The following is a 12,658-nucleotide window of genomic DNA, read 5'->3' as shown; positions in this document are numbered from 1 at the left end:
ATGGCACTTTGTTGAAGGATCTGGAGACATATTTTTTTTTTGCAACAAATATTCCTTCCCTTCCCAACTTATCATTTGAATAGAAGCAATGACACCAATAAAGAAAGGAATCTCTCAAGAAGAAAAGCAACACAAGCTTCTTCAATGGTTTCAATCATCACACGACTTCTATACGCTTAAAGAAATTGAACAGAAAGCAAGTAAACAATGTAAGATTCCTCCCATGCAAATCAAAGATTTGGTAATGGCATTAGTGAATGATGGATTGGTTGAACAAGAGAAAAGTGGAATTACGAATCTATATTGGAGCTTTGAGTATAGTAAACTTAAAAACTGTTCTGACAACTTTCAACGACTTCAAGAAGAACACGGTGTCAAAGAAATGGAACTAATGGATTTAAAACAGGAGTTGGCTGCTGCTATAAATAATCGTAATACTATGACAAATAGACAACTAATGCTTGATCAAGCACAACAACTTCAATCTCGTATACAATGTTTGGAGGAAAAGGTCATGTTTGCAAAGCAAACGGAGATGGTGGGGACTTTAAAATCAAGTATTGAGTTCTATACGGAGACTTTAGAGACTGCTCTCGGTTACTTTTCGTATCTCACTGGTATGCCTCAAAGTGTATTGAAACAAGAATTGGGACTTCCTCTGGATTTTGACGACATCCCCACAATCTGTCTTTGAACAATGAAGCAAACATGCCGAGATCTGCATATGATTCCGGCTTTTTTGGGGATAAAAAATTTCACAGGAAACTACCTAAAGGGGTTAAGAAAAATACCAGGAACAATATAAAGTTTGGCCATTTTTATATAATATGCCAATTATCGAACCAGAATGCTGGGGTTAGCCTTTAGCTTTTCATCATCTGATTTTTTATAGCAAATTAACTCAAAGCCATCTGACGGGTTCAGTAAAGAGAATATAAATATATCGATATTTCCGTCAACTTATCCGTTCATTTACTCGAGATTATTTATTTAAAAACATAATTTAGTCACCCTTAAGAAATCAACCATGCTACCAGTTATTGCCGAAGATAAACATATTGAGACCTTTTTAGCTTTAGCTGATGGGATAGTCCATGAAACTTCAGTTGAAAACATTAAAGATTTGGTTTCACCAGACTTCCCAAGAGAAAAGTTGGAAGAATATGTCAAGACATTCACTCGTCCTTCACAAACTCCAGCATTCAAAGAACAGATTACTACTGTGTTTAATAAAACACCCACAAGTTCAGTTACCTCATTTGTTATAACCATGAACGCCTTGCGCTCGAGGATATTTAGTCCATTATTTACCAACTCCATGACTTTGATAACTGATATGACTTTAAAGCAACGTGAGGAGTTGTTAGCTTCCTGGCGTGATTCTCCAGTTCCACTCAAGAGAAGATTGTTTAGATCTATATATTCTGTTACTATGTCAACATTTGTCTTATTAGCTAATGACTTGCACTTAAAAGCTATTGGGTATCCTGGAAGAGAACTACGTGAAACTCTTTACAAGGGCCAACAAGTTGATCCATTCAGATATGAATTTTTAGACAAGCCTATAAAAGAAGGTTCTGAATTACACTTACCTGAAATTGATGCCTTGGTTATTGGTTCTGGAAGTGGTGCTGGTGTAGTTGCTCATACGTTAGCCAAAGAAGGATACAAATCTTTAGTTCTTGAAAAAGGGAAATATTACCACCCATCCGAGTTGAAATTTAACGATTACGAGGGTGTGAATGCATTATATGAAAATTCTGGAACCATTGCATCCTTGAACCAACAAATCTTCATTTTAGCCGGATCTAATTTTGGAGGTGGTTCAACAGTCAATTGGAGCATGTCCCTCAAGACACCATTTAAAGTTAGGAAGGAATGGTATGATGATTTCGCACTTGATTTTGTTGCTAGTGATATTTACGATGAATGTCAGAATTATGTATTTGAACAAATGGGGGTTTCTGACCAAAACATTAATACACCTTCCCTTGCGAATGAAGTTATCATTGAAGGTGGAAAGAAGTTGGGTTATAAACTGAAAGTAGGTGCCCAAAATACTGGAGGTCATCCAGATCACTCTTGTGGATTCTGTTATTTAGGTTGCAAGTTTGGTGTCAAACAAGGGGCTACTGCTAATTGGTTTAGAGCTCCAGCTGAAAACGGATCGAAATTCATGCAAGAAGTTAAAGTGATTCAGATTCTTCATTCAAATGGTATTGCCATTGGTGTTTTATGTCAAGATACGATAACTGGAATTAAATTTAGAATTACTGGTCCAAAGAAATACATTGTAGCTGGAGGTAGTTTGCATACGCCAATCGTTTTGCAAAATTCTGGTTTCAAGAATAGACACATTGGTAAAAATTTGAAATTACATCCTGTTTCTTGTGTGGCTGGGGATTTTGGAAAGGATGTTGTTGCAAAAGCGTACGAAAAGCCTATAATGACATCGGTCTGTACTGAAGTTGATGATTTGGATGGTAAAGCTCATGGAGCAAAGATTGAAACAATCTTAAATGCACCATTTATTCAAGGTGTATTTTTGCCTTGGGATGGTAGTGATGCCACACGTAGAGATATCTTACGTTATAATAACTTAACTACCATGTTGTTAATCACTCGTGATAAATCGTCGGGAAGTGTCAGAGCCGATCCATCTAAACCTGAAGCTTTGATGATTGATTATACTGTCAACAAATATGACCGTAATGCCCTTTTACAAGCCCTTTTGACCGCTTCTGATATGTTGTATATCCAGGGTGCCAAAAGAATCATCAGTCCTCAACATTGGATTCCTATTTTTGAGTCCAACACTCCTAAGGAACAAAGAACTATAGAAGATAGGGATTATGTTGAATGGAGAACTGCTGTTTCTAAGATCACTTTGGATAGTTATGGAACTGCGTATGGGTCAGCTCATCAAATGTCGTCTTGCCGCATGTCTGGTAAAGGACCCAAATATGGTGCTTGTGATGAAAAGGGTAGACTTTTCGAATGTTCTAATATCTATATTGCTGATTCGAGTGCTATGCCAACTGCTAGTGGGGCTAATCCTATGATTACTACTATGGCAATGGCCAGATATGTGGCGTTGAATATTGCTAAGGATTTGAGACCAAAGGCTAAATTATGATGGTATAGAAAGTACTTATTATCTGTATTTGCTACTTTAAATTCTACTCTGCAAAATAAATATCGCAATAATCGCCAAGTAAATTTCAAAGAAATCCTCCGGGCTAGTCTCGGTGCCTAATATAAGCCCAATTAGTCCAAACTGTCTCTCTTTGCATTTAAATAAAATTTCTCTAGTATCATCGCCAATGGTACACGGCATCCGAGCCCAATGCCGTCGACGCTACTAATTGGTATTTTACGTATATGCCATTTGTGATTCTTTGAGCCGATTTACCTGTCAGATAAATAAACTGCATATGGATCACAACTTCATAAGTTTCCCAGTTCCAGATCAAATGATGATCACTTGGATGCGCTACCCAAAATGAAAAACGGGTTGCATTCACTATGAAGAAATAGATCTAATGCTTGAGTCACGATGCATCACTTCGTCATATTCTAGCTAGAGTCATGAAGTACTACTGAAGTCGATTTCTTGTTTAAAACAATAAAATTTATTAAAAACTAAAATAATCAAATAAATAAAAAACATCTCGTGGATCCTCCCATTTAAATCCCATATAACCATGTCCACCAACCAATAGCTATTTGAATATCCGAAGTATCAATATAGCCTTCTACGGATTGCAGATTTAGTTTTGAATTTATGGACTCAAACATTGAACAAAAAGAACATCAAGATCGAAAAGTGACTTCGAGATCCTCCAAATTGGTATAACATGAATCCCTAGACTATAAGTATCTATGATGGATTCCACGTATCCACAATCCCCGTCTTTCTTCAAAGTATTGGTAGTTATGGAGTGGTGGGATGTAAATAGAACGGGACTTGTTGTAGGTGTGGGAGGTAACCAGTGCAGAAATTTGGACACCTGGATGGAAAAATTTGGACGCATGGAGCAATGCCAAAGAGTCTTCCATAGATCCTTTCCTCATATTTGATAGCATTTAGGAGATCAAAGGCTACAGGATCTGTAGGTCTATTACTTGTATCAAATGTAGCAAACTTAGTGTTGACAGTCTCTGTCAACGGAATAAATGGTCTAATTGGTTTGAAAGCACCGCACCACCAACAGTATCTCCAAATAATAGATCACAATTTTCTTGAATGGAGAATTCAAAGATGTCCATGTCATCTATAACATTCTTTATGGAAAAGAACATGTACAATTTTGACTATCATTGGGACGTTTGATACTCAACCTTTCGTAATGCTTCTTGGCTTTGCTGATATAAAATTTAAATCTGAATGAATAACTGATGTTTTTTAAAGCTTGCAAGTTAATTCCCTCTTCTTCTTCTTCTTCTTCTTCTTCCTGATTATCAATGGAAACCAATATTGCATTCTTAGTAGTGGCAGGAGGAGAAGTAGTAGTAGCAACAGCAGCAGCAGTAGTAGCAGGAGGAGGAGCAGTAGTAGCAACAGCAGCAGCAGCAGTAGTAGCAGTAATAGTAGTTGTTGTTGTAGTAGTAAGTAGGAGTAGGAGTAGTAGGAGTAGTAGGAGTAGTGTTAGCAGAAGCGGCATTCATAGCAGGGGGGTGAAAATCGGTTGATCTTCCCAAGTTTGTTTTTTTGTTTTCTTTCGACATAATATCTAATTTCTGTTCACCGGACAAGATTCTGGATGAAGTCGTTTTCAATAGGCGACTCAATTTCAGCAGGCTGTAGAATGGTAATAGAAGCAATAACTGCAGCATCAGACTAAACTGAGGAACTCGATGTTCCACTAGGATAAACTGAGAAACTCGATGTTCCACTAGGATAAACTGAGAAACTCGATGTTCCACTAGGATAAATTGAGGAACTCGATGTTTCTGTGGTTGGTTTTACATGAAGATCGTTGCAAATTTCTCTGGCGCCAGTTTGGTGTTTTTGAAACAACAGACGGAAGTACTTTTTCTTTGCCGTGCTTTCGAGTTTGAAAAACTCTTTAGGGGACAATAATTTTGGTATGGAATAATCAGATATTTGGAATGTTTTTGAAAGCTTGGAATACATATTCATTGAGATGTTTGTAATAATGTTTGTAATAATAAAAGAAGAAAGGAGTACAAATATTCAGTGGCTTTTTTGCAATTGGGAATTTATATTTCCGAAAGTTGCAACCATTTTTTTTTTCGTAAGAATATATTATCAGCTTGACACTACTGACAAGATGTGTTAATAACAGAACTGGAACGCAAACTGTAGCTTGTTTCTTCTACCCTCCAACTATGGTCCAATGGGCAAGTTATCTTTCTTGAATACTTACCAATAATACCAGTCTCTAATAGCAAGCAAATCATTCAAATAGATCATATAAAGCTACATCAAGGAATCATAAATTTTCATAGAATTGCAATTTTATGAAAGTTGTTGTGCAACTCTCCCAAAGATGCAAGACCAACAGTCAATTTATGAGTCTATGATTAACTTTTAACCCTATCCCCTCGTGAGAAAACATACCGTTTAAAAATCATATAATACACTATTACAACTCAAAAAATATTGCAAATTCCTATGATCAGTTTCCGAACCAATTGGAATCCCAGCAAATCCAAGTGGACCCGTTTCACATTCACTACAAATCAACAACCTCTCTAATTTCACATGTACTTCATCATGACCTACCACTGGTTCATCCAAAACATCAGTGGGTCTACTTACACCAATATTATCAAAATCCCATACATCTTTTATTTGATAGAAGTCAGTTGTTTGTTCAATTGTAGGAGATGATTCCGGAGAGGTTGTTTTGATTGTTTGTGGGGCATGTGATGCTGTGATGGTAATTAGCTTGGATGAATATGCGATTATTCTAGTGTTGCATTCCTTGAATGGACATCTTAGAATTATCTTTTTATTCTCAGCAATTAGATCTTGGATATTAGTTTCTGATAAAGTATGATTGGGCATTTTGGAAGAGTTGTATTGCTTTTATTAAAGAATTAAGGAAGGAAAAGCGAGAGAACTGAGTTGCCAAATTTTTTTTTGGTAGCATTCTTTGGCAACATTTTTTTTTGCCTTCACCCTGACGGGTCTACTTGACGAAGAATTTGCTACAGTTTTTCAAGAATTCTATAAGAGCTGCATTTACGAAATGTGTTCCAATGACAACTAGATCTTGTTTACGAACTGCAGTATATGTCATACAAATTGACGTATCCTGGGAATTTAGGGATTTAGTGACTTTGCTTGCTTAAACCAAGATTGAATATTCCAGGGCTAGCCTGAGACCCAGAGCCAAGATAATTTTGAAATGAAATTTTCAAAAATGAGAACAAGAAGATATCTAGGCTACATACCACATTAAAACATGATACTACATACTTCTGAAGCAGATCTAGAGATGACCTAATTTCATTCCATTGTAGTTGATGAATTTCGTTTGCAACAAATTTTTTTTTTTTACCAACCTTAAGTTAACCTCACTTTCCTAATTGGGACAGAATGTCAACAATTGATTTTTTAAGGTCATTGTTGGTTAGAAACATACACAATGAATTGTGGATGGGCGTTCCCCTGCCTCTGTAGCTTCGAGAAGTACTGTGCTTAAAAAATGAGTTAACCTGTTGTTTGTAAGTTTTTCAATTAATATCATCTTTGTAAGTTTTGAGTTTATTAACCCAAAACACTTCTTTGTTTCTTTTGCAACCACTACTGAAAAATGACCGAATTGGAGAGTACTTGGAATACCCTCTATGATTATGAATCAGGTAAAATATATGTACATTTGAAAAACAATGGATTGCTAAGGCTTAACTTTTCAATCACAGGATTTGATGATGTTGATAAAGACAGTCTACAATATTTCAATTTGAATAATAATCAAGAAATAGATACCTTGACACCTCCACCGGAATATTCAACATTATTTATTTTAAACCAAGGATTATACGCTTTAACGTCAAAAACGGGTGATGACCAAGATTTATGTGGAGATGGAACAATCTCAATTATAAAATTCCAAGAAAATAAAAATAAATGGACATCACCCATAAGTTTGAATACAAACAACATCAGTGATGGTTCCTTCTATCGATATCCTACAATATTCACCAATCCAGAAGATACAACCACAATATACATCTATGGAGGGATTTGTGACAAATCGGGGTCCATTTCTTCAAGAATGCTTTCCATTGATTTTCTGTCCAATAAAGCAAATTCAATCTTAACTTCTACTCAACCTCAACCATTCTACGGAGCAGCCAATTTGCTTGCTCCCAATCCACAGGCACAATTGGTTATTGGAGGAGAGCTGAGTAATGGGTGGTTAAATATGTGTCAATTAGCCACTTGGGATTTCCATTCTGGTTGGTCTTCTAAGCAGATCAAATTGGCCGATGCGTCAGAAACATTGAATTCAAGGAAATTTGCCTTAGCATTACCAATATTTGATCCATTGAAGAATAAGAAATTATTATACAATGATTTCATGTTAAAAGAAGTTCTTTTGATTGGAGGGGAGAGTGGAGATGGAGATAAGAGGATGGCAGCAACTCCTGAATTTGTCAAGTTGTCATTGGACAGTACTAATTGGTCTTGGGATACGAATGTCACTAATGGAATTAACGGGGATGAGATATTGGGAGCAGCTACTATATTTGATACTTTGGTTGTTATAAATTCTACAAGCACCAATAGGAAGAGAGACGATAGTTATAAGATTAATCTTTGGGATACTGGGTCATTCAAACCGGTTACATCTTTGAAGGGAAATACCAAATCATTGACTTCCAGTAGTTCTGATGATTCATCGTCATCGTCGTCGTCTCTGGGGGTGAATAACAAGATTATATTTGGTACTGTGTTCCCACTTGGGTTCATGTCGATTATTATTGGTGTCTTAATAGTGTATTTGATAAAGAGGCGGAATAAAAATAAGCTTAGTCCAGATGAAAGAGCATATAATGAAATAGATTATAAGTATGAAGATATCCATAGTTCATCGTTTATAGTTGAACCTCAATTATATGCCAGTGATGCTAATTCGACTTTAGAAAGTGCTTCAATTGATTCATGGATGAAAAAGAGACAAGATTTTGAGAAAATAAGACATAGTTATCTTGCATCCAATGAGACTTTGAGTACTGACAGTGATGCGCCAATGATGGGAAGACGACAGAGAGATTTTGCTGGTGAAAGGGTTGTAGATGATGAAGATGAGGAAGACAGGGAAGAAAATTCAGGTGGAAGTTCAAGCACTTCAGAATTTGATGTTACTTCATTGAGTGTTCCTCAAGCTGCTGTAATGAATAAATCGATAAAGACCCTAACAAAATCATTCTCATTTACAGATACTCCATCAACCCCATTAAGTAAAAAGTTTAAGAGATTGCCCAATGGAAATAAACTTGAATATCTACTGCTATCAACACGTTCGAAATTTAGAAGTCCTCATGAGAGGGAAAGGAAGATAGAAGGATTGTCTGATACAACGTCTTTGGATGAACAAGTTGATGTTCAAGTATTGGTGAGTAGTAAGCGAAGGTCAGTATTGAGAGTTGTGAATCCAGATTCACGAAAGGCATCTGACGCCACTGAATTGGCCGAAGATGACGATAATGAAAATAAGCCATTGAACGCGAGGGAGACGGCCGAGGGAGATGAACATACAATGGATGATACTTGGGAAGATGAGTTTGATTTTACATCTTCAACATCGTCACTAAGACAAAGAATTCCCTCAGGTCAAAAATAATTGTTTGAATTTCTAGTATATATATGTAAAGAGTTTGTATTAGTTTAGTAAATTAAGTTAATTAATTAATTAATATTGTAAAATAAGTTAAATCTAAAACCAGGAACACTGATGTGGCTATGTGTTTATGGGGTAACAGGTGCATAATTAACCCCAGCCTACATGTGGTTAAAACAAAGAAATTTGAAATAGTTGTGCCATTTCTGTTTTTGTCCATTGTTAAACTTTATCGTGTTTTATTATATCATAATTGTAATAATATTAGTATAACAATGTAAAAGCGAAAAATTGCAATCGCTTCCTATTTAGGTATAGTTTCCATCTGGTTGTTAAGCCCATACGTATAATAATTCCTAAATTTCCCGTAACTGGCAGTGCTACCAATTTACTATTATTAAAAATTTCAGCGGAAAAAATCTTTTTTTTTTTTAAAAAAAAAGGTTTCCCTTGTTTTTATAATTTTTATTGCTGAGTGATCACCACTACTACCGTACAGACAGACAGACAGATTAAAAGTCAATGCCTCTTTTTTTTTTTTTTTTAACAACCACCACTTAAACTAATCTAATTTTTACACTTTTTTAAATAAATTCATCATAACCCTGATAACAAAAATATTTACAATAACCGATAACTTTCTATTTAATAAATCAGATTTATATTGGTAAGAGATTATAATATACTCATCATCGTAGGGTTAACCATATTAAACAGTCATGGATATGAATCCGGAAATAGACGAGTTTACGTCGAATTTACAGATGTTTCCGGACCAACCAGGAAATAATAATAATCGTCAGAACACTGCCACCTTTCAACAAGGCATCCAATCAAAAGATTCACAAATGCAAGAGAATTATGATGGTCTATATAATCAATTTGGATTACAACCATCCGATTCCTTTTTGAGTTCAAAACAAGATAGCAATAATAGTAATAATAATAATGTCATTTATAAATCATCAAATAATAATAGCCATATGCTATCAAATTTAGAATCACCACTTGGATTCAATGATATGGATATCGAATTTAATATACAACCACCATCACAACCACAAACGCAACAACATCAGCAACAGCAACAGCAACAGCAACAACAACTGATATACTCCCAGGATGAAGCAAACCAAGCAATGTTTCATTCCCAAATTCAACACGAACAACAAGAAGAACAGCTGACTTTATTTCCTAAATATGAAGATCAGAATTATCGACCTACAATAAATATGCCTGGAGCGTTCAAAACTGTAAATGATAATATGGATATCGATAATTCACCTCCATTCACAATAGAACTGGATTTAGGGTTTGAACGTCATCTAGATAATAATTCAATAGTAACAAATGCTCAAATTCATAATCAAGATTCCGATTCTTTATTCAAAAATCAATTATCAGTTCCTCAACCTTCAAATAATCATTTAACACCGGAAAATGCTGCGTTGAGTCCATTTGATACTAGTTCTCGCGTTTCATCTTCACATAATCTTCCAATGGCACCCCATGGCAATTCATTATTTACAAATGGAAGGGATTTCCATCTATTTGATGAAGATTCTCATAGTTATTCTCATGGAAGGCTAAGAAATGGATCCATAGATAGTTATTATGCGGCTAATGTTATTAATATGCAGAAGCAATTTCAACAACAACAGCTCCAACAGCAACAAGAAAATCAAATGCATCCACTTCAACAACAAACCCCACAACCTATTAACATGCAAAATAAGAATATGTTTAATGAATTATCTCCGTTGACAACAACTACTTCCCATACGCCGTCAGTAACTTCATTACATTCAACACAGCCATCATTCTTTTCTGCCCAGCAATATTTTTCACGGAATTCCTTTGAACAACCCCCAAGCTCCTTACATCGTCCATCTATAGACGCATTCAATACAAATAGAACGTCGATTGATAGTCAACAACAAACTCCTCAGCGACAACAACAACGAAATCCGAAATACAGCTTCACGACCTCCATCAGCAATTATTTGCCATTTATGAGTGATAAAAATCAACAACGATCACCTCCAAATTCATCCTCATCGCCCCAGAATTTAATAAATACACCGCCACAGCAACCAGGTCAGCCATCTAGGCATTTGCTAAGGACTATATTCAAGAGTACAAATTATGGAAACAACAGCAATAATAATGGCGTGGCTGTATCAGAATTAAACAACATGAATGAAATGGAAACTGAAAATGACCAGGATATGAACTATGTTCAACTGTCATTCTTGCAAAATGGCGGTAGCGGTGGTGCAAGTGAAAACCACGATTTCTTAATGATGAGTCCGACTAAAGAAGAACCTGAATATGAAACAATGGATAATATTGTTACTGCACCTAAAAAGGCAAAACGGTCAAAAAGAAGTCTTTTCACTAGATTCAAAGCCCCATCTAAACTTGAACCTCCTTTGGAGGATACAACAGCAGTGCAATCGGTTGAAGAGCTTAAGACTACTCAAGATAATGCAAGCTCGGTGAATAGTATGACTGGTGGAAATGTATCGGCACAAGGTTCTATGAGTGGTACGCCGTCGATAGCGACTGGTAGTAATCAATTGGAGCATACCGCGTCTGGAGGATCTCAGCGACAAGCAATCCAACTGCAACAACAGCAACAACAACCGTCATCTCAAGCTTCTGAGCCAGATTATGCGGCATTATTTGAAAATATGGGGAAAAGAAAGAATATTGTTCTGTCGGGATATAGAAAACCAAAGAAACCAAAGGAAGAATCACTTAGTGTTAATAATTCAAATTCGACAGTTGATAAATCATCCATATTGAATTTTGGAAAATCTTCAAAAAGTAGAAATGGAAGTGAGCATTCTTCGATTTTGCAACAACAACAACTGCAACAATCCTATAATGAAGATGACGATTATGAGAGTGATGATCACTCAAGTTCACAAAATATGAGTGCTGTTTCTTCCAACGTATCATCTTCTGGTCATGTTCGTGCTCTGATGGAATCTGAAACCCTGAATTCAGCATCTGGAATCACTCCAACTACATCAACCCTTGCTACTGCATCAAAGAGAATTTTAGGATCGAAATTGATGTTGAAGAAGAAATCTAATGTCAAGCATGTTAATAATCCAAAAGATGCATTTATAGCATCATTGGACACACCAGTAGCAACTATGATATCTAAAGGTGTAGAAGTTGAAGTTGATTTACGTTCATTAGATTTACCTCCCGATACCAAGATTTTCCCTACTTCAATAATTAATTCCAAGAATAGGACTAGAGGACGTAAGGAAAATAAAGAAGCAGATATGGTTGATCAATCTAAGATTTATTTATGTAATTATTGTTCGAGGAGATTTAAACGTCATGAACATCTAAAAAGGCATTTCCGTTCTTTGCATACGTTTGAAAAACCATATGATTGTACGATTTGTCATAAGAAGTTTAGTAGGTCTGATAATTTGAATCAACATTTGAAAATACATAAACAGGAAGAAGAGGAACGACAAAGGATGCAAGGAATTGAGGAAATGGAATAAGAAAAGTTGCTAGTGTTTATTTATAGCTTATACAATATTAGACTCACGTAAAGTTTGTGAGAGGTTTTTTTTTAATTTTGGAAATGGGGAACTTAATGAAAGGATGTAGAGTTTTATAGCTTTTGGGTATGGTGATTTTTTTAATATTTTTAAATATTAACTACATTTTATATTGGCTATTATATCAATTTAAAGTATTTAGGAAATGAAAAATTAAATGCAATTTGTTACAATATATAAGTACAAAATACAATATCCAAATAAAGTAAAACAAATAAAAACTACAAACACATCAAGTGGATGTTAAAT

The 12,658-nt window shown here is 35.5% G+C and overlaps 7 protein-coding genes across 7 annotated transcripts; 4 read left to right on the top strand and 3 right to left on the bottom strand. All coding sequences in view use genetic code 12, as the record gives it.

Annotated features, from left to right (window-relative positions):
- Positions 1–88: 88 nt before the first annotated feature.
- Positions 89–694, top strand: J8A68_001893 (uncharacterized protein; the record flags this gene model as incomplete). Its single annotated transcript, XM_049405584.1, has 1 exon — positions 89–694. The coding sequence occupies one exon, from the start codon at positions 89–91 to the stop codon at positions 692–694; it is 606 nt and encodes a 201-aa protein (XP_049264830.1).
- A 333-nt stretch (positions 695–1,027) lies between these two features.
- J8A68_001892 (uncharacterized protein) lies at positions 1,028–3,136 on the top strand (the record flags this gene model as incomplete). Its single annotated transcript, XM_049405583.1, has 1 exon — positions 1,028–3,136. The coding sequence occupies one exon, from the start codon at positions 1,028–1,030 to the stop codon at positions 3,134–3,136; it is 2,109 nt and encodes a 702-aa protein (XP_049264829.1).
- A 1,150-nt stretch (positions 3,137–4,286) lies between these two features.
- J8A68_001891 (uncharacterized protein) lies at positions 4,287–4,664 on the bottom strand (the record flags this gene model as incomplete). Its single annotated transcript, XM_049405582.1, has 1 exon — positions 4,287–4,664. The coding sequence occupies one exon, from the start codon at positions 4,662–4,664 to the stop codon at positions 4,287–4,289; it is 378 nt and encodes a 125-aa protein (XP_049264828.1).
- Positions 4,665–4,840: 176 nt separating this feature from the next.
- Positions 4,841–5,137, bottom strand: J8A68_001890 (uncharacterized protein; the record flags this gene model as incomplete). Its single annotated transcript, XM_049405581.1, has 1 exon — positions 4,841–5,137. One exon carries the CDS (start codon positions 5,135–5,137, stop codon positions 4,841–4,843), a length of 297 nt encoding a protein of 98 aa, XP_049264827.1.
- Positions 5,138–5,587: 450 nt separating this feature from the next.
- J8A68_001889 (guanine nucleotide exchange factor) lies at positions 5,588–6,034 on the bottom strand (the record flags this gene model as incomplete). The annotated part of the gene is made up of 1 exon (XM_049405580.1): positions 5,588–6,034. The coding sequence occupies one exon, from the start codon at positions 6,032–6,034 to the stop codon at positions 5,588–5,590; it is 447 nt and encodes a 148-aa protein (XP_049264826.1).
- Positions 6,035–6,785: 751 nt separating this feature from the next.
- J8A68_001888 (uncharacterized protein) lies at positions 6,786–8,822 on the top strand (the record flags this gene model as incomplete). The annotated part of the gene is made up of 1 exon (XM_049405579.1): positions 6,786–8,822. One exon carries the CDS (start codon positions 6,786–6,788, stop codon positions 8,820–8,822), a length of 2,037 nt encoding a protein of 678 aa, XP_049264825.1.
- Positions 8,823–9,538: 716 nt separating this feature from the next.
- Positions 9,539–12,349, top strand: MNL1 (Mnl1p; the record flags this gene model as incomplete). Its single annotated transcript, XM_049405578.1, has 1 exon — positions 9,539–12,349. The coding sequence occupies one exon, from the start codon at positions 9,539–9,541 to the stop codon at positions 12,347–12,349; it is 2,811 nt and encodes a 936-aa protein (XP_049264824.1).
- Positions 12,350–12,658: the final 309 nt, after the last annotated feature.

Source organism: Hemisphaericaspora subhashii (genome assembly GCF_019202705.1).
Source record: "Hemisphaericaspora subhashii strain CBS 10753 chromosome Unknown scaffold65, whole genome shotgun sequence".
NCBI lineage: Eukaryota > Fungi > Ascomycota > Pichiomycetes > Serinales > Debaryomycetaceae > Hemisphaericaspora > Hemisphaericaspora subhashii.
The sequence above is the reverse complement of the archived record's forward strand: the minus strand, read 5'-3'. Positions and strand labels throughout refer to the sequence as shown.